This window comes from Strongylocentrotus purpuratus, unplaced genomic scaffold (assembly GCF_000002235.5).
Source record: "Strongylocentrotus purpuratus isolate Spur 01 unplaced genomic scaffold, Spur_5.0 spur5_scaffold_21, whole genome shotgun sequence".
Classification (NCBI taxonomy): domain Eukaryota; kingdom Metazoa; phylum Echinodermata; class Echinoidea; order Camarodonta; family Strongylocentrotidae; genus Strongylocentrotus; species Strongylocentrotus purpuratus.
The window spans coordinates 5,571,218-5,592,962 of NW_022145607.1; the positions used below are offsets into that span (position 1 = coordinate 5,571,218).

Sequence of the window (21,745 nt, forward strand, 5' to 3'; positions counted from 1 at the left end):
CCTATTTCTTGCCATCTCTGTGGGTGATTCCTTCTAAGATATGTTACAGCATTACTGAACTCTAGACTGGTGTCATAACTATCTTGTTCAAGGTTATATTTTGTCTAAGGCGGAGAGTGAGGTTGCTAATATCATGGACCCTACAGTAGTAGGGTTCATGATAATATTATTTGTACTGGAATTTGTTATTTTGCAGAGAGTTTTGCATACAAACTTATCTATCACATTTTATCTGCAAAACAAAATAGGAGAATGGTTAAGAGCAATAAGATTTATAATATGCATGTTATATCAATATCCTTTGAGTGAATGTTTTAGAATGGAACTCGATAAATATCTGGTTATTAAGGTTACAGCCAAAAGGGCGTAAACTCATATTCTTGAACACAGAGAATAATGCCCTTCTGGCTCTATATAAACAGGCAATGAGCCTTGTATTCTAAGTTTCCTTACTTTTGTTAAATCTAAGGAGTACATTTGAGGGTATTTTCAAAACCAGAGAATCCTTATGTATCTCTTAATTAAATAATTTTCACAGTCTTTGAGTTTATTTCAAAAAGAGGGAATCATTTGTCTTGAACTTTAGTAGTTGGTGTTGAGCCCCGTCAAACGTTGGCAAAATCATAATGAGATTCTGTCCAATAATTTTCTAGTAATTCGTAAGTGATATCCCGTTCCTTGCTCTGGTAGGTTCATCTTAAAGTGACTCTGTAACATTGTCTCAGATTCTGAAACAAAATCCTGGATTTAGCTCATGCTGCAATCATAATTATAAACCTTTAGGTCAGTCAGGAATTCCATGACTTTTACAAGCCTATCGCCTGTCTGATTATCAAGATATTTATGATTGGAAATCGAAATTTCAAAAAATGTTTTCCCAACAGTTTTTATAACACTACAGTCTATTGGGGAAAATGAGTATGGTAAAACTGGTCACTCAAAGATTTTTTTTGAAGCACTTCATGATAATTTTGAAGCGGATTTCTTTTAGAGCTTCAATATTACACCATATCACAGACACTGATAACACGAAGGCCCATGCATCTCAGATTTAACATCGTCAAATGATGCCTTTAAGTTGAATTAATCCAATCATTTCAGGACATAAATCATTGTCTTCACTCTATACCAATCAGACCACATCAATCAAGGATCAGGTTATTATAGTCTGAAAGCCAGAAGGGTACAAGAAACAAATCCTTTACAAAGCCGTTGCTAAATTGAGCCATTCTTTTAGGAATGTATCAAAGCTTCCTGAACATAATCCATTTCTTTTCATCTTCTCATTGAAGGGTTGTATACTGTATGATTATATCACATCATAGAACTTTTGTGAATTGTTAATGATGGTTTTTTCATGATGAGAAACTTACTAGAACAGCAAAATTGTGATTTAAAAAAAATGCAAATCTCAACAACCTTGTGAAATTTGTGACCATTTCATGGAGGTGAAAGTCTCGGGTTTTTACAGTAGTAGAACCTTGATACATGCTTAGTTCATGCACCCAACTTTTCATTGGTCAGTATATTTTTAAAAGGGGCATCCTTTATCAGGCTAGAAACACTTTCTTGAAACCAGCCAATTAGTGAACTATCCTTTTACTCATTTCATTTAAATTTTGTTGGTATTGTGTCATATTGATAGTGTGTTAACATCAGCAGTAGATATTAACGCCATTAATAATGGCCCTTTGTCAGACATTTGCAATCATAAAGAAATCATGTATAGTGGTGCTTATGTACTTTACTTTGCCAAAATAAATGATATCCAGAAAATAAATAATGCATGTATTCAGTTATTGATAAGGTTGTTCTTGGGTGAACGGAAGGAGGAGTACTGGAGGGAGACCATATCCAATGTTATTGTCTCACTGTTGTATTCTTAACACTCTTGATATACAGGAATGTGCCAATGAAAGAAAACAATACAAAAAATAGTGCAGCTTATTTTGTGTAGTAAAAAAAGTTGCCCATTAATACAATGGAACTTGTATGTCACCATGGCTTCCATCATCCAGGGTATTCATTGCATTTGAGTTTTTTAGTTGTTGTATTCTAATAAACTATGTGACGTATTGTCAAATACTAACTATCTATGTTTTCTCATATCCTATTTATTTATTTCAGAATTCCGCCTTTGAAGAGGTGGATAAAGGGCAGCCCTGTTTGAGCTGTGGAGATAAGTGCCTAGGATTTGTGCCACATAAATGGAGGTGAGATTTCTATAATAACCAATAAATTCATGTAATAACAGAAGAAAGACATTCTTTTATAGATACGATTGAACCTCACCAAAGTTTATTTTTTCAGCAATACAAGGTAATGGATAATCACGAAAAGTTCCCAAGTTTATTTTCTTCACTTTTAAACTTAACAATGTGTCTAGAATTTCTTCTTTGAGATGCAATACATTTAGAAATTGCCATGATTCCTGTAAGGAATTTTAGAGAACAAGATAAGTTTAATCCTCCATATTAATTGTCATTTTTACAGCAGAGTGATGGCATTTAAAGTCAGTCCTCTGAAGAAACTTAAACTTGGCCTTTTTAATTTTCAAAAATAGTAACTGCGCATTCTTGATTCAAAATATACAATCAGCTAGCAATACATCAAATATCAACAGAGTGATTGATATTATAATCAAAAGACCTTTCATCAACTATTCTTCAGATCAAAGCTATTGGCCAAAATTCACAAAGGAGATTTAGATTTGGCCCATGGTTTAAACCTTCATTTACATAACCCATAGTTTAAAATAAGCGGAAAATAAGCACGACACAAGTCAGAGGTCCAATATTAGACGCCCGCAAAACAAGGTACGCTTATTTTGCGCTAATTTTCAAATCATGGGTTATGTAAATGAAGGTTTAAACCATAGGTTAAATCTAAACCTCCTTTGTGAATTTGGGCCATAGGTTAAATCTAAACCTCCTTTGTGAATTTGGGCCAAAATGTTTTGCATGCACGTAACACAAATCATTCACATATCTGTAAGGAACTTTATAGTCTATAGATGAATGATTACCAATAGACTATAGTAGAGGAGAAAGCATTCTGGTCCCTTTAGGAGTGCATTCCAGTCACAGTGGGGTTCCCATAGAGGGGCACCAGGTGAGAGAGATGCATGGGGTCAAAGGTTACTGGATACCTTTGTTATTGGACTATTTATCTGTATACACCGATTCGGTTTGGGGGTTTTATGTACCTGCCCGCCGGTGGCGGCGCTATAACTGGGGGGCTTCTCCGATCCAGCTGACAGTACAGAGAGCTCGAGAGCGGTTACTAGCTAGCGGAGCAGCGACCCTGGCCGGCCTGGGCGAGGTTCGGTATAGGTATAGCATACCCGTTGCAATGTAAGCTAGCTAGCTGCAGTCAGACGCCCCCCAGTTATGGCGTCACCTTATGGGGGCGCACTTCCACCAGAAGTCGCCCGAATCGGTGTATATTCATGATGGTTATGAATATTATTTGTCTAGGACACTAGTCATAATTGTGGTACTGTTGGTGCTTGTTCTGGGAAACATTGATTAATCACACAAAAGAATAGAGGATGATTGACAATAAAAGAAGATCAGAATTTAAGAAATAACATTGATTTTTATCTTATTTTGATCCATTTATTCTACAACTTACATTTCAAACTGTTAGTTATAATAACTATTGAAATTGATCATGAATTAGATCTTTGTTAGCATTTTATTCTTTGTCCAAATTCAATCGATGTTTGAACTTTGAACCGAAGCTCACACACATTGTATCTGTGAAATTCCTTTGCAATTGTAATTTTTAGAAAGTGCTGTGAAATTTTCTGGATTTTCTTAAGGTACATTCAGTTTATGTCACCCTCAAATAATATTGAGTAGAGCTATTTGATTTGGAATTTCTGCTCAAAATGATTGTTATTGGTCTTTAGCTGACAGCTGTGTGTGGGGGTGAGGTATAGGTCATAGGAGTGATTATCTATGTGACATTAAATGATCACTTTGGCAAATTAAAAAATCAGCAAATAGTGCCCTCTGCTGAGAAAGCTAGATTTAGAGAGCTTATCCATTATAATCCGCTGTGGATTGATTGTCTTGTATTCATGCAGTAAGTCAGATTGAAGTATTAAGGTGAAGGGCATCTCACAAACTTATAATCCTGTACAATTGGTCCAAAGGTACATCTTATAAATCCATTTCATTCAACATCACTTACCATGGTTAATCTTTTGCTTATGGCACAAGTACAGGGTATATCAACAAATTGTCTGTTTAGAGCCAGAAGGGCACTAACTCGTACACTTAAACACAGTGTTATTGCCCTTCAAGCCCCAAAGAGATGGAATATTTGAAAAACTTACCTCGTTGAGCATGCTGACATGAGAAGCATAGAAAAGAAGATTTGAAATAGGCAAGTGAATACACAAGCATATTCCAATTCAATGTTTTCATCTAACTGTGTCTCTTCCACTTCTTTTTTCCCTCTCTCTCTCTCTCTCTCTCTCTCTCTCTCTCCCTCCCTCCCTCCCTCCCTCCCTCCCTCCCTCCCTCCCTCCCCCCCTCCCTCCCTCTCTCTCACACACTCTCTCCACCATCCTTTTTGTTTTTTTAATATCTTACTATCTATCAGAAATTCTCTGTTGGTCTCCTTCAACCGGTCTCTTATTTGTTTTGGTTTTTATTCAATTTTCTTCTGCAATTACCCTTAATTTCAGTGTTTTCTTGACCACCCACTCTGTTCATTTAACATACTTACCTCCTAAATTGACTGATATTAGACTGTAGCCTAGTCACCTTCTCCTCGCTTTGGATGAAAACTGTTCACAAATTTAAATTCTTCATTCTGTTGGAAGCATTGCTGATAATCATTAAGCGGTAAGTCCTTGCCAAAATCAAACTTTAATAGAATTTTGATGGTGGGTGTGAATGTGTGTAGGTTTGATACCACTGTTCGCAATAGACTTGTTTCTGATATTCTAATAATTTTGCCATTCACACTTCCAGTCCATTTCAGAATCTCAGCAGTCTCTATCACTGGCAGATCAAAAATCCTCTGTTTTAGGGGGGAGGGGCACTTGCACATGCCTCAAAAAGTGTTGAGAAGGCTAAAGAAAGATCCAACTCTCCAAACATTGTTACTGAAGGGGAGGGGGGGGGGCAGTTTCATCAAAAATTCATGACAAACAACAACAAATTATAACAAAAGAAAAATTATTACCTCTTTCAGAAGTGGTATAGTATGTGGTGTGTGAATAAGACATAAGATAAATCATTTTTAAAATGCATTTTGTTCATCAAGTTCAAACAACTTTTGTGTACTATTTGGAGCTTAAACATATTTTATAGCTGAAAGAAAATCACTGATATATAAATAATCTTATTATTTCATTGATCCGACTACCGTAAGTCAGAGTAGCAGTGATCTGCATCCTCTTTTCAGAGTCCTTTCTAGTTGTTTTCTTTCCTTCATATCTCAAAGAAAATAGAGTGGAGTCACAAAGTTTCTGTTCTCCAATCAAAACTGATGTCTGTTTCAGCAACGTGATGTGACAGCCCCATTTTGGCAGGTCGTGCCGCCGCAAATATTTACCCAATTATGGGATAAACGATGGGATTTTATTGAATTCTCAAAATGCTCTCCAGACCCTGCAATATCAAAATGTGAGATTTGGGGGGAAGTAATGAGAATTTGATGAGAGTCGTGAAATCAATAGAGTCTTGAAATTTACTTGTTGCAGAATTTACTGGAGTCAGTGGGTAGCGAGCTATGGTGAAGTCAGTGTTTGACTTGTTGACATCAGAACAGCTTTGTGATTTCTTAAGATTTATGTGGAAGGTTATTAATCAAGTGGTCAATAGCAGAAAACCATGGAATTGGGATATGATTAGTGATTATTGATATATTAAACAGAGTGAATAGGCAAAAAGCAGTACTAAAAAAACAAATTCTGCACAGTGAAGCTCACCATTTTTATTCTTCTGATTAAGTATGAAAAATAATAATAATACAGAATACACTCTTTCACAGTAACATGAGTGCTCATACGCCGACATGGGCACCATTTTAGATTACGAGTAAATATGGATAGTTGCTTTTATTTTATGCAGCATGGAAAGCGCATGTGTCGATATGATGTGAGCGCACAGCGCAGGCAGTGACGCTCAATACATGCGCATATGAAAACATTGATTACGCAATGTACTAACAAATTAAAATGGCGGTCTTAACCCTGAAGGGGTGTATTATGAAATATGCATCACTCCTGATGTTGACTTATTACTTAAACTATTTTTTAGAAATGGGAAGACTGGAGCACAAGATAAAGAAAGAAAAGCAAACATATCTTTCCTGTCAAACACAATATCACATCTGTAGTATATCATTTGTTCAATCTTTTAAGCTCTCATTAGCAGAATTTAAAGGACAATATTGATACAATGAAACATTTAGTGAGAGAATTTCTGAGGGAATTTATTTCTTCATACAAACAGAGCCCCCCTCTTTCTGCCCATCAGCTCTGAAAGAATGTGTATTAACTATCGCACCATATAAACCTGCTGTCCCACAATTCTGGATAGGAGAGAAGAGAAATCTACTTTAATTTGACATTTGAACAAATTTACCCAGGATTTCACCACTTACTTTCAAATGCTCTACATAAACAAGTACCTCTGTACATCATCTCAATCTCATTTAGGACGAAACACCAACTCCCCATTGTTGCTATGACAACACTTGAATTGAGTTGGATGACCTAATGTCTTTATCAATAATTATGACTATTATATTTCAATTGCTTTATGAATTAAGATATCTTTCATAGTATTTGTGTGTCCATATTGATCGTCAATACCATAGAAATGATGAAGGTCAGAGCTTATATATTTATTTCATACAAAGAGCCTCTTGCATCATCTGTTGATAAAGCTTTTGCAAATGATGGCTGTTTAGAGAACATGATATAAGTTGATGGTGATGATATCAACAACTTTAAAATCTTATAAGAGAAAGATAAAGAGGCAGATAGAGAGAGGGGAGGAAGAGAGAGAGTGAGTGGGATATGCGACGGGGGGGGGGGGGGGGGGGGGGAATATGGGAGAGACAAAGAAGAAACATTTAAGATGCAGAAGGACAGAAATACAGATAGAGAGAGATTAAAAGAGAGATATAGATGTAGAAAAGAAAAGAATGGGTGAAATTTTCTGGGGATCTTCATTTTTCTGAAATTGAAAATGAAGTATTAGTATTGTAGTGTTCTCACTTGAGGTTTTGACCTGAAGCCAACATAATCATCTCACATCTACTTTAGATATTGATAGGGTAGATTTGCTTATTTTATGTTGATCATCTTCTTTATGAATATGCTTCATGTATAGTCCTTAGATAAACTTTGTCAAGTGAAACTCAAGTTAGATTCCCATGGATTATCTTCTCCCATGTGTATGAGTGGCATAATTGCAATCAAGATTATCAACTGGCTTATAAGATATCTGTTTCTAGTCTGACCATATTTGCTTAATACCTACTTTACTCTATAAAGGATACTGAAAGATCAAGATCAACCAGTGGATATTTATTGTTAAAAGTCTGTATGGGAGTTTGGAAAATGGAGTTGCAAGGTGAGCTTACTAAACATAGAAGATGCAGCGTTCAAACAAACAAAAAAACTTATAAAAATCTTAAAGACATTCTTCATCACTTCACCATTGACCTCATTACTTCACCTTTGACTTCATTGGTTTGACCTATTTAATCCTCCTAAAAAAAATCAAAGAGATGACCTGGTTGTGATCCCTGCAGGGCCAGGATGAAGATGTCCTGCTCCATGTAATTTGCTGAGATTGGATCAAGATATCAACTTGCTCCCTCCCCTCTTGGTCATCCCATCACCATAGAAACGGACCACCTGGTCACTGTGAAGTGTCATGTGATATGAGTCCAATCAATGGAATTGGAGTAAGATGGATGCAAACATGAGAGATCATTGACATGAATATTCATGAGCCTTGAAATTCTAGCTTCTAATGGGTTGAATGCAACTGTGATTCTGAAGACACAACTTCATTATCTCAGACATAATTGTGGAACAGTCTCCCTAACACACTTAAGGACTGTAAATCAGTAGATAGTTTCAAGGCCAGCCTGAAAACTTATCTAATGGCTAACTTTGACTAATATCATCTTTTTTAAAGTATGTATAATGTAATGTAAGCAAAATTTAACATAAGTATATTATGTAGCTCATTGTAAGTACCTTGAGTACCCTCTGGGTGGATATGTTGCACGTTATAAATGTCTGTATTATTATTATTATTATTAACTTGTAAACCAGAATAGAAACAGGAATCATTTTCTCTTCTAGAATGGCTTTCAGTCATTCAAATAATTGATGTTTCTCAAAATTGTTTTGTTTTTGTTCGGTTTTGTCCGGGTCATTACTCTGTAATTTGAGCTTGATTGTACTCTCTTAAAAAAAAAAGAGTGAATTTTCACTCTATTTTCACTTTCTTGGGAGTGACGTCCATGATCACTTGTTTAGGAGTGAAATTCGATTGATTTTAGAGTGCTCTCTAAGAAGAAAAGAGTGAATGTTCACTCTATTTTCACTACATTTTCACTCTCCAGAGGAGTGACGTCCGTGATCACTCGATTTTTTGTAGAGAGTAAAGGCTTCTAAGTATTGGAGAGAAAACCTGAGAGAGAACAAAAAATATGTATTTCATACCTTTTGCAAATATGATATTACATAGAACCACATAATATTAACATACCAGAAATGCCATTTGGTCATTTCCTTTCTGTGCACATTGTTACTATTTCTGTCTTATTGTATCTCAAAGTAATGAAGATGATCGAGAGCCTCTCTTTGATCTAACAGCCGGTGGTTTCATACTTCCTAAGCATGGCCGGCCGGCCGTGATTCTCTCCTAGTCCCACGTGTGCACTAATCAAGCAAATTTGAGGCTAGGTGCAGTTGTTGGAAGTCTTCACTCAGAGAACGAGGCTGGCAAGAATGTAATTTCCAGAGGGACCCAGAAAAGAATTAGGTCGGTGTCTCTCAGACACTGCTTTGAGGTTTGCCGAATCTCCCAGATTTGTTAGTTTTTAAATAGGATGGTGGTGGAATATGTGTCATGAAATTGTGTTCTTCCTGTGTAGATATATGGAGTGTTGTATTGAATTGAATGAGAGATGATTGTATTGTGTTTTCAAATTACAATTTTTACTTGTTTGTGATTTATGATGCAGTGATATGATGTTCCTGGCATAATTTTATTATGATAGGTACAAAACATTGAAATTAAAAAGAAAAGTCTTTTGATGTAATATGTAATAAACATTATTTGTACAGTTTACAGATCTTGTTTCCAATTTGGTCACTCCACATTACTTTGTTTACAATGTTTTGCTTCGGTGAATCGTTCAAAGCAACAATTATTCTAAACTGCTGCAATAATTATTTGATAATTTCACTTCTTTTGTCTAAATTTCAACATTAATGTTATGCTCCTTTTACAAAATAAGTAAATTTGAATCACTGTTAGAAGTACTGTGTATTTACAAAGTTTGTTTTTATTAATAAACATGTATGTAAATGACAAATAACATTTATCAGAACAGGTTGAAAATTGGCTAAACATTCACTGAGAAGATAATTCTTTTTAGAAGTTGCCTCATTTTATGAACCAGTATATCTCATGATCGATAGAGAGTGAAGCTCCCAGATCTCTTATTCCTCTGTGGTTTGTTCACTTTGTTGAGATTTGGTGATCTGTATATTGGATTAAATTCTTCTAGTTACTATTTTCATAGTCTCTAGAAGCAGATATACCCTGCCTCCTCATCAGAGCAATCTTGTGATATCTCGTTGAAACACATCATCTTTTATGTCATAAGAGTTGTTAAGATGATGGATGCATTTAAAGGATCACTTAAACATGGAGTGAATCCTTGCAGAAGTTTTTTGGCAACTTGTTAGCAGGTCTGTTAGAGTTTCTACAAATTGTATGTATTTTAGTTTGCATACAAATTAGAGTTTAGGTATATTTAATTTTGATGTATTGAATAAATTATCTCTCTGGGCATATCATTGTGCAGGTATTTACAAATTTAAATTGCAATTGTAGAATTTGATAATATGATTATCTGAATACATTATATAGATTCATTGGCACCAATGATCGAAGGATTTAATGCAATTCAAAAGAATCAATTTTGTAATAAATTCATCATAAAATTTAGGTGAAAACTGAAGAAATATCTATGTTATCTCTACTTTTTGGAAGAAAACTCTGAATTAGGTTGACTCCTATGTCTTCACATTCATTATGTGAAGAATGGTGCAAATATTAGTTTGACCTTAAAGGAATATTGATAGGGGCGACGAAGTGATTTAATCAAGTTCTTATTTGGGGTAAGCAGAGGATGATGGATCATAAGCAATTAAGAACCTATTTCAAGATCAGATGACATCAGAAAGCAAATGTGATCCATCCATGAGCAATCTTACACCCCATGATTGCATCTTAGGTTTGCTTTAAGAATAATAAGGATATCCATCAGGAGCATTTTGTATTTTAGTAAAATGGGTGTCTATATACTGTGGGAATGACCAAGTCATTGCTAATTGGTGATACACAGAATAGTGTCGTATATTGGATAGACAAAATATTAAAGACTCAAACAATTAGAAATTATAGGCCTTCAAGGGCCTTATTATGTATATCTCAAGGTTAAAGTTCATATTGTCTCAAAATGGATTTTTGTGAATTATTTCTATAAGAGCAGGCTGATAAGCATCTTCATTTAATAAAAGATATATTCTTCTGGTCTGTAGATTAAAAACAGAAAGTAATCAATCCACTGTAAAACCTAACTATCGTCTCCACACATTTGCTCTTGTAAGAGCTTTAATATATTATTAATGGTTAGCGTTTTTGTAGACACAAAGTTCATCAAGTACTTCACAGGATGTGTCCTTTCTCTCCCTCTCTATTTACTCTTGCTGTCTGTGATGTCATAATGATGTCACACGTACAATAAATGTGTGTTTTCAGAGGATTTAGTGTCACCTGTGCATGATGTTTGAGCCATTCTAGAAGCTGTCTGTAGTGCAGCATCAGACGTGACATGAGTGTATATTGATGTGTTTTATATTTATGGTTTATCTAGTGGAAGGAGAAAGAACAAACAGAGAAAAGGGCCGGTACTTTTTACATAATGCTCTATTTTTGCACTCTATTTAATACGTCTTTTGACCTATTTATTGGAGGATATTTAGGAAGACCATGTCCACATGTGGACAGAAATATCTTTCTAAATATAATATAAAAAAAACAATCAGAAGACAGGGCATATGAAATGACTCAACAATCATATAATATATGATGCCGAGCCAGGAGGATGTTATCATATATATCAGGATAAATAATTTTGTGTTTCCTTACTAATTTATTATCATTTTTTCTTTGTTGCAACCAAAACTTGAGGTTGGATTTCATATATAAATAAAAATACAAACAGATAAATAACAATTGTAGAAATAAGGAATAAAAAATCAAAGAAACGGTAGAGTCTGATATACAGTGTGTCCCGAAAAAAACTATACACTTTTGAAATGGCTGCCGAATAACAAATATATGATTCTAGGGAAAAAGTTATATATGTATGGAAAGCTCATATACTCCACTTTCATATGACACCAAAAGTTGCGAAAATAATTCATGCTCGGGTGAGCACTGCTCACTTTTGTAAAGGGTATGAAAATTAGGTTGCGCAGGAATTAGCCTTCCAATTTGTGAGAGGTAAATCCTTTGGAGCTTACGGAATTGAGGATGATATGACCAATTTATGATCAATTGTGATGAGTTTGGGTTTGCTGAGTGAAATGTTTGGTTTATGGGATTAACATTTTATGCATGAGTGAACAGGAATTGCATTTTTTATTGTAGCACTGTAACTTCCCTGGTAGACTCAGTGGTGTGTTCATGGGAGTCAGGATGGGGTGATGGTACATGTTGTAATTTCCATGTTAAAAACTGTTATTTTATTACATCTGTGACTTTGAAAAAAAAACCTTCACCCCACATTTCAATTATTGTAAGATTAGTTGAACATCTCATTGATATACTCAATACCCAGGTAGGGATAATGTAAATCGAATATTCAAATACGGTTTGTTATAAAAAAGGAATGTCCAAGATGTCGGCTACTTATTCTTCAGGTAAATGGTAACTGAAATGTGGGATGAAGGTTTTTATTCAAAGTCACAAATGTAAAAAATAACAGTTTGTAACATGGAAATTACAACATGTACCATCACCCCATCCTGACTCTCATGAACACACCACTGAGTCTACCAGGGAAAGTAACAATGCTACAATAGAAAAATGAAATTCCTGTTCCGTGCATAAAAGTTTGGTTTAATAAACCATGAAATTCACTCAGCAAATCATGAATTTATCATATTACCCTCAATGTTGTAAGCTCCTAAGGATTTACCTCTCACACATTGGAAGGCTAATTCCTGCACAACTTAATTTTCATACCCTTTACAAAAGTGAGCAGTGCTCACCCAAGCATGAATTATTTTCAAACTTGTTGGTGTCATATGAAAGTTGAGTTTATGAGCTTTCCATACATATAAAACTTTTCCCCCTAGAATCATATATTTGTTATTCGGCAGCCATTTCAAAAGTGTATAGTTTTTTTCGGGACACACTGTATAACAATCAAATCATTACACATTATCAAATAAATTAATGTAAGCTCATGAGTACAACATTTCATAATGATTTAATTAACATCATGAATAATTAGGGTAGGTATGTCTATAAATTGGGCAGTTGATAATGATATTGATAATAATACTGGATAAAAAAAATGAAACACAGGTCACAAACATTACATAGATTCAGAATCAAGTTGTGAGTATTGGTACCATGTTATTTTACTACATTTATCCATTTTCTGTACATTGCTTGGGTTGATCTATAAATGATATTGAGGAAGTATGTAATATACTATATCTCAAAGAAAAGAAAGCAATATCTCAGTCACTATGGCTTTGTATAAAGTATGTAGGATGCAGCTTGAAGTACTTTATAAAAAATACAATGGTTTTAACTATAGAGGGCACTATTCTACTTAAGTTTAGAGATACTTGAAGTTCATCACATACACCATCAGTATACATATCATTGTTTGATCCCATTCATACATGTTTGTATATGGTAGAACATTCTAATTTGATCATTTCAGGGAATGGGGTTGTACATAATACTAATGCATATCAATTTAAATCTAGATTTGTCAATTTTCATTCTCTGTATCACTCTGTGAGTCCTCAGCTCCCCCCCCCCAAAAAAAAAGATAAAGGGTGAGAAGTTTTCATATTCAAATCTCTCTCTCTCTCTCTCTCTCTCTCTCTCTTTCTTTCTCTCTTTCTCCCTCCCCATCTCTCTCCAACTCTATTTGTCTGTTGCTGTCCCATTCTCTCTCTTCCTGTATCTTTATTTTATAAAGTTTGTATTAGTGTATTAGTATTTCATTACATGAAAAAAAATGTACTTTTTAAAAGTTTATGTAGAAAATGTAAATCCTACCCCTGGTCTAAAAGCAGCATTTTGCATTTTATCAACTACCATTCAAGGCTGAATTTTGAATTTTTCTTTTTTGGGGGACCAAACTCTAGAATCATTTGTGGGATAACTAACAAATTCTTCTTTCTACTCTTTTTTTCTCCCTCTTTGCAGGAGTACATGCGCATCATGCCACTGTGGTAGAGAAGACCATGACATCATACATGATAACTTAGTTACTGTTTTTGAGAGATTAAATATTCCAATTGAGGACCATGCTCAGCTACAGAGGACTAAAGAGAAGGCTCTGGCCCTGGGCTACTCATGGGTACCACAAGGCCTATCTGTTACTAAGGTAAGTACTCTCTCTCTCTCTTTCTCCCCCTCCCTCCCTCCCTCCCTACTCCCTCCCTCTCTCTCTTTCTTTGTCACTTTTCTTTATTTGTCTTTGTGCTGTCACAAATCCATGTCATATTTAGGGTTAATTTTAGGTTAACGAAACTACAAATCTGCTGAAGAACACTGGGGTCAATAGGAATGGAAATTGAAATGTCTTTTGACATATCATTTTCACTGAAGCCCACTTTACATTGTTTTATTTGTCATGAATTGAATAAATGAAAAGAGCTTGAATCATTTTTGGAGGCAGCCTTTTCTAATTACATTCGTCCATTTTACTCTGTATGTTCAGTAAGTCAAGCTTTAGGGTTCAAGTGTTTCAGGCAATAATTGAGGTGGGGGAGGGTATAAGACTGCTAAAGAGAAAAATTTGTTGATTTAATCATTTTTGATTACTGATGATTTTTTGTTTTTTCTCTGAAAATACTTTACTGTAAAACAAGAGAATAATATGCAGTAGGTTTACGGCACACATGGTGCAACCATAAACCTACTGTATATCTACATCATCATGCAAGTCAATACTTAAAGCAGCATGTAAGAGCATAATATTTCATTAGTTCTTTACTATCCTCTTTTTTGTTTGTAGATTGAGGATTTCATGAACTCATTACCCAATAATCAAATTCCAAGACTACATACGCCTGGTGAGAAGTACCGAGACAGGCAGCTGATCATTCAGATACCCAAACAAGATGTCTCAGAAGAATTCTGTCACTTCCTCGGTGATGCGGCAACCAATGAAAGCTTCACGCAATTCCTAGAGCTACGAGATGAAACAGCGTTCGGGATCGGCAAAGTCAAAGACTATTTACCTCAAGATACGGTGAGAAGCATTTACATGTCTCAACTTATAATCACGTCTTATTTACTGAAAGGAATTTCATAGTAATAGTTTTAAAAATGCTCTGAAAAATTTGTTTGCAACTTCTCAAATAGGAGGTCATACTTGTATTTTTTAGTGCAATGTGATTGTTGTAGGCAGTGCAATTAAACATTAGCAATGCCCTTTTCTTCTCTAATTTGCCTATTTCTAAGATCACCTAAAGAGAACATCATAACCATATTGCAAATTAATCTTTACCTAATATCAGAGTGGATATGTATAAATTTGAAGTGTTTTACTGTAAACATGCCTTGAACATTTTATGTGTGATTGACTCTTGTTATTTGTTACTTTCTAGATTAAGCCACTAATGTCCTTTGGCAAAGTGTTAATCTACATTTGCCACTCTCCACCCAGGTGTTAAATGGGTACCCGGTAGGATGCGAAAGTTAATGTGGTTGGATGAGCAAATAGCGCTTGTAAAATGGCGATTGGTCGAAATGCTCCCCAGGGAGTGGAGAATGTGCATAAATTGTGTGCAGGAATTTGATGACTAGGGTAATGATATGTGCTGCACCTAGAAACAAAGTATTAGGTGCATTATAGATGTGAGCTATTATTATTATTATTATAATTGATTGATTTGTTTCTTTATCAGGAATGTTTCAAGTGTGGTGGAGAGATCGAAGCAGGAGAGATTGGTATCTTTGTGGATAAGATGGAGGAGGAGGCTTGCTGCTGGCATCCATTCTGTTTTACCTGTAATACATGTGAAGAACTACTGGTTGATACAGGATACTTCTTCAGGGATGGACAGATCCACTGTGAACGGCACTATGCAGAATCCATAATGCCCCGCTGTGCCTCATGTGATGAGGTGAGTTCACATATGATTATTATTTGTGTTGATGTGAAGAGCTTGAGGAGAAGGAGGTAATGTGATGTTGATGACTGGAATCGGTCATAGGGCTGCATTCTAGAAAAAAAATATTTATCTAGATTTAAGTGGTTGACACTAGACCTTCCCAAATTCAGTGGACTAAATAAATTAAGACCACTTTCAAAAGTAATGTACCGGTAATGATGTTGCAATTGATAAAATTTGTGAGAAGAAGGATTATGTTGTCATGATGATGAGTGATGATAGTTACGATGATAAATATGATTGTGATGACTGTGAAGATATATTGATGAAGATGATGATGGCTTTTTTTATGGCACTGGTATCCGCCTCTTCTGGGTACTCATAGCAGTTAATTGCTCTTTAATGTCTGACAAACTTAACTATCCTTAGTCAATGTGTCAGTTTAAAAGTTTTAAAAGTTTATTTCCTGTGATACTCTTCGTTGGCACTAATACTGTTGTGGTAGCGTTGCATAAGATAATATTATTAACACATATGATGAAGGAAACTGCATTTGTATTTGGGGGAAACAGTCATCCCTGTATTAAACAGTATCAGCTTTGAGTAATACATTGAACCAGTATACTTCAGTATGAACAGCATGTTAGCTATGAATATAGTATTACCCCAGTAGGTGTGTTGGTTTTCATCATGCAAGCTGGATGCAGGGGCATTGAAATGGATACTCTATGAGGGAGATTTATCTTTCTGCAATGCTGCCCTCTAGTGACAACAAAGTCCAACTTCTGAAAGTTTGCCTGAACAAACACTTGATAAAATATGATAGAGAAGAGAAGTGAGCAGCTGGAGTAGTATGGGAAGAAGAGAGAAGTTTCATGGAGAAGCAGTATTAACCTTTCCAGTTTCCAGGTTAATATGGAGGAGAGCATGTCTGCCCTAGCTGTTTACACCTTCCCTTTGATCCCATGGGACTTCTAACGTGTCATTTGATATAAGAATGTTGTTGAATCTGTTAATTAGAGCGTTGAGTCTCAGTGGTATGATGATGATGATGAGAGCGTAGGTGTTCAGGGAGGGGTTACCCTAGTGTCTAGAGGATGCAGTCCTCTAAATCGATTTATCCAGCTGCTCTCTGACATTTCTACTTTTTCATCATAACACAGATTGTCTGGAGTTCTCTCACCTTAGCAATGATAATATACAGATATCATTTTTCTTCTTTCTTTTTTCTTTTTTCATTTTTTATGTAAAATATTGGCTATACATTAGAATATACCTGTGGAACTTTTTTCCTGGATCTTGTCTCAATTTTGTTTAAATTTTGAATATAGTAGTTTTTTGTAATAAAGTCTTGTCAGTATAGGTTTTATTTTGTTTCTCATATAATTATTTTTTTTCTCATCTAATTTTACAAAGAGTAATTGCCCTTTTTATCTTACTTCTACTTATTTTATTTTCCTTGTCTTTTCATAAATATTCTTTTAATAGGAATCTTTGATCCCACATATCTTTACCTTACTTTTCATATTTCTTCCTTAAAATCGTCAGTGCAGAAAGTGTTATATAAGTGATAAGTTTGTAGGGTTCAATCAAGAAATATTTATGGATAATGCTTAACTAACATTCCGCATCACTATTTTTTTTGTATTCATTACCATCTTCTTATAAGTACATGTATTTGTTTATTCTTTAGCACCTTTTAAAGTATGTTATTGCTCCAAACCATTACCAGTATTCTAAACTTAACATGTCATTGTTGGATCAGGGAAAGTATTAAACATACTTATTGCATCTGTTTTAATATCTAATCATCTAGTATTCTCCTATAAATACAATTAAATGGGTTCATGGGTAGGAAGAGGCTATACCCTAAATCCCTACGCTACACAGGTATATTATTTTTAATGGAGAAACCAGCTTCCCCATTTTGTAGGTTAGGATAAACAAGGCTATAGCAATAATCACCAACACCATGGATCAATTAACCTGTTTATTAGGAGGCCAAACATTTTGATATCAATTAGTCTTGAGTCTGTTGATGAGGATATGATGATCCTGGAATGAGGTCCCATGTGGGTAGGAGGAAATAATTGTGACCACCCACAAGCTATACTCAAGAAACACACTTATCCTTTGTACGCTCAATTATTGATTGGACCTACATAATTAATTATAGAGAATGATATTATAAATTCATTTTCGATCATGTTTATCTACTGAAGATGTTGAATTACTATTTCAACTCTGCTGACTAGCTTCAGTCCCAGACATAGACTGTTATGTTTCAAAATCTTTAAATCCTTGTTACTCTGAATGATCATTTTATGTGTTATATACAATATATCTAATCTGTGTCGTTGGATAAAGAATCTAATTTATTATAAGTGTTTGTTAGATATAAAATGTATTATATATTTGGTATTAGCCCCTATCATTTTACTCATGGTAAATCCCCTTGAGGCTCCAAACAGTCGGAATAAGCTCTGTTCATGCATTTCACAATTATACCAATTATATACGTAAGATCCTAACACTTTGCATAAGCCTGAGAATACCAGTAAAAGTAGGAGTATTGAATTAATTTCATGTTCAAAATGAATCTTATATTTCTTATATCATCCTGATAATGTAAAGTGCGTAAATTACAAGTGTAAATCCCAATTCTTTAGTCAAAAAGAACAATAATACACGATAAAGAGGTCTCTCTGCACATTTTGTTTTGAGAAAATTTATCTCATCATTCTTTACACGTGGTACTAATTGATAGTGTAGACAGGCTGTAGGAGGGAGTTCCATAGGGGAGGATAAGATGTCTGTTTTATTCCAGTCCTTCCATCCATCCATCCATCCATCCATTAGTCTAGAACATCTCAATCATCCTAACCTAGGAACAATCAAATGCCACAAGTCATTTCTAACTCAGAGCACAGTCTGGATAGTAATGAACCATAATCATGTCATGTGATGATCAAGGATGAAATGTGATTGGTTGGTTCTAGTCATGTGATGTTAAGTTGGACGTGTGATTGGTTAGTTTTCTCATGTACATGCAATACAGAGTTAAAGTCTGATGTTAAGATTGAAGCACGATTGCACTTTGATGATTTGATTATGACAGTTTGATGGTTTATTCACATGGGTAAACTCTTATTATTGTATCATATCCTTTGCTTCCTTTATCATATTTTGACTTACCACTTCTGACTTATCCCCACTGCAACTTTTCAAATCACAGAAGATACATTTTAATTAGCCCAAGATATATACTTTTAGTAATTATGATCAAGGGAAACTAGATAATCAATAAATAGCTGGCTAGTTAAGACAAGTGGCTCAAACATAGTTTACAATGTAGCTCGAGTTTTTTTGGTCAAGTTCGTGAAATTACCCACTATTTGTCCGTGATGGACCCTGCCTTCATGTATATCAATGTACATCCCTGTTTTGTACATACACACGTTTGAAATGCTTCCAGCTTGGTAGTAAGGGGGTTAATGAAGCTCATCCCTTGTGTCATACCTGCACACTGATGACCTTGACCCTGATAGATAGTTGTGGTGTCATGCCTGGTCAAATACTTGACAAATAGACCTCCGAAGACTGCAGGAGGTTAATTGGTTATTAGTCAGTCACTTCTTCACTTTCTTCATCCAAACATTTTTGAACATGAAATAGCAACATTGAATTTCCTTAATACCGCAATGTTAACTTTTTGAAAAACTAAGCGTGAGATATTTAGGGTATAGAACTGTGAACATTGCATGTTATATTAAATTGAAATCATAATGAAATGATAGATCGAAAGGGCTGTCAAGTTTCTTTCTTTTAGAGAGATGAAAAGAAATCTGTACTTTGTTTTACTTATAAAATGAAGTTGTCTGCTTGTATGGTTGTCTACCTCTACGTTTGTTTTCCCTTCTGTTTTTTTTTAGATATCTTTGCAATTGTCTTTTGATTTATCTAAATTTTGGGTTGAATTACTTTTATTATCGGGTATTCATATTTAAGAATTAATATATCACTCACTATGACTCATGAAGTCATATATCATACCACTCTCTCCGTATCTTTCTATCCATCTATCTCTCTCTCTCTCTCTTTCTCTCTTCCTCTCTTTCTCCTGTCCCTCCCACCCTTCTCTCACTCTCTATCTCTCTTTTCCCTCAATCCATCCTTTCATCCCCTCCCTTGCTCCCTCTCTTTCTCTTTCTTTCTCTCACTTTTATGCCCTATCCCCCTCTCCATCCCTCTCTTGTCTGCCCCACCCCCTCTCCATCCCTCTCTTGTCTGCCCCACCCCCTCGTTCTCTCCATCTCCCTCCCTCCTTCCCTCAATCCCAAGTCTCTTTCCTCCCCTCTCTTTCCTCCCTTCTCTTCCCCCTCTCCTAGATACCATACATGTATCACATTCTCCCCTTCCTTTGATACAAGCCCAAAGCCAATCTGCTCATGTTGCGCAGTTATTTGTAAATCAAAGTTGATTAACTCAAGATAGAACAGACTTCATGTAGGCTAGCTAGCCACTGCCCTTAACCAGGGAACCAAGGATGTGTGAGGCAACCATCTTTGCACACCACCCTAAACTCAGACATTATGCTCTCTCTCTCTCTCTCCTGCCGTGGTCGTACAGTCTTCCCATCACAACCCTTCCTCAATCTCATGCTCATTAACTTTGCTACATGAAGGAGTAGGATATTATATGGATGATAGAGATTTGCAACATTTAGCATCGGTATGCGATCATGAATCATTAAATAAATCAGTCATATGATTCCAGCCTTAGTGAGGTATGAGAAAGGAGTCTGAATCAAGAATATGAGACCCTGCACTTCTCTCCTTTCAAGCAAGAGGTCCCCTTTTGCACCCAGCACTAAAGAGTCCGGGTTGGTATCCAATCGCTACCTCCACCACTGCAAGATGGATCATCCCTCATGCTCCCTCATGTGTCTGGTAGAGACTCGTAAGGAGTATGTGATAGGAGAGTCATCCTTCTCATACACCTGCTACAAAACAAAAGAAAAGAGAGGGTCGCGGTGTGCAAAGAATCTGAGGATAAAGTCATTCCTTGGAGCCAGTGATAGTAGAGGAAACCAATGAGGACTAGGTACTGACTGAGCATCTATCTACCAACCATCGTTCCTTCACTCCTTCACTCCAACACCGGTGGGAAGTTCAGAGACGCCTCGCCTGGGCTATTTCCTCTTTCCTGAACATCAGCCAAGTTTTGTTTTTCTTGTTGTGCAATCTTTGTTACCTTGGACTAATTTAGTGGGTCATATTTAGACCGCAGGGAACTACCCGATAAAACTAGACTTGAGAATTGATTCTTCTATCATTTCTGGTGAGTGCTCATATCTCTTGTACTCTTTTCTAAATCAATTATCTTATCTCTTATATTATTATTACATGGGACCATTACTTTGTTATTTTTAATCACACTGAAATGATATCACGTTGGTATTGTTAACAGGCCGCTTTTCATCACCTTTGACTGTAACATCAGGTCCTGTAATCTACTATAAAATGTAATCTTATGTGGTATAAAACTTAAGAGCTTGGTAGGTTCAAAGAGGAAATACAGCTCATTAATAATGTTTGCCTTCTTGATTAATGAATATCTACTATTTACGTTTCAAACAGTCATTTATCAGCTTGAATGATCTCAAGATACAATACAACCTGTAATTATTATATGTTGTATTATCTTTTAATATTTTGGCTAAATATTTCATATTACACTTATTCTACTAGGCTAACCTTGAGATACAGTTTCCACTGTAACTACTATGCCTAATAGCTACTAAAACTCGCTCAATTCAAGAATACACATGCTAGCTATTTCTGTATGAATATCCGCATATCCTGCTTGGTTATATTGGTTTTACTTCCCTAATATGTAGGTGTATGGAGTAGGCAAAATCACCTTTCAATATTGCTTGGTGCGAGACTCTAAATGACCCAGCGTGAGAGTAATGAATATTGGCCACATTGGTTCTGAATCCTCGCCACATACCATCTTGCCCCTCCCCCTCCCCATCTCGTACCCTATGGTTTAGTGAAGGTACATTGTTGAACTATAATGATGCATACCAAG

The 21,745-nt window shown here is 35.5% G+C and overlaps 1 protein-coding gene across 1 annotated transcript in view; it reads left to right on the forward strand.

The window, feature by feature from the left end:
- The window catches only part of LOC105445265 (prickle planar cell polarity protein 3-B-like), a 50,356-nt gene that overhangs the window by 6,155 nt on the left and 22,456 nt on the right, over nt 1–21,745 (forward strand). The window contains exons 2-5 of the mRNA XM_030995000.1: nt 2,128–2,213; nt 13,737–13,917; nt 14,551–14,787; nt 15,446–15,664. Coding sequence (XP_030850860.1) covers nt 2,128–2,213; nt 13,737–13,917; nt 14,551–14,787; nt 15,446–15,664 — 723 coding nt within the window. The remainder of the gene's footprint in view (nt 1–2,127; nt 2,214–13,736; nt 13,918–14,550; nt 14,788–15,445; nt 15,665–21,745) is intronic.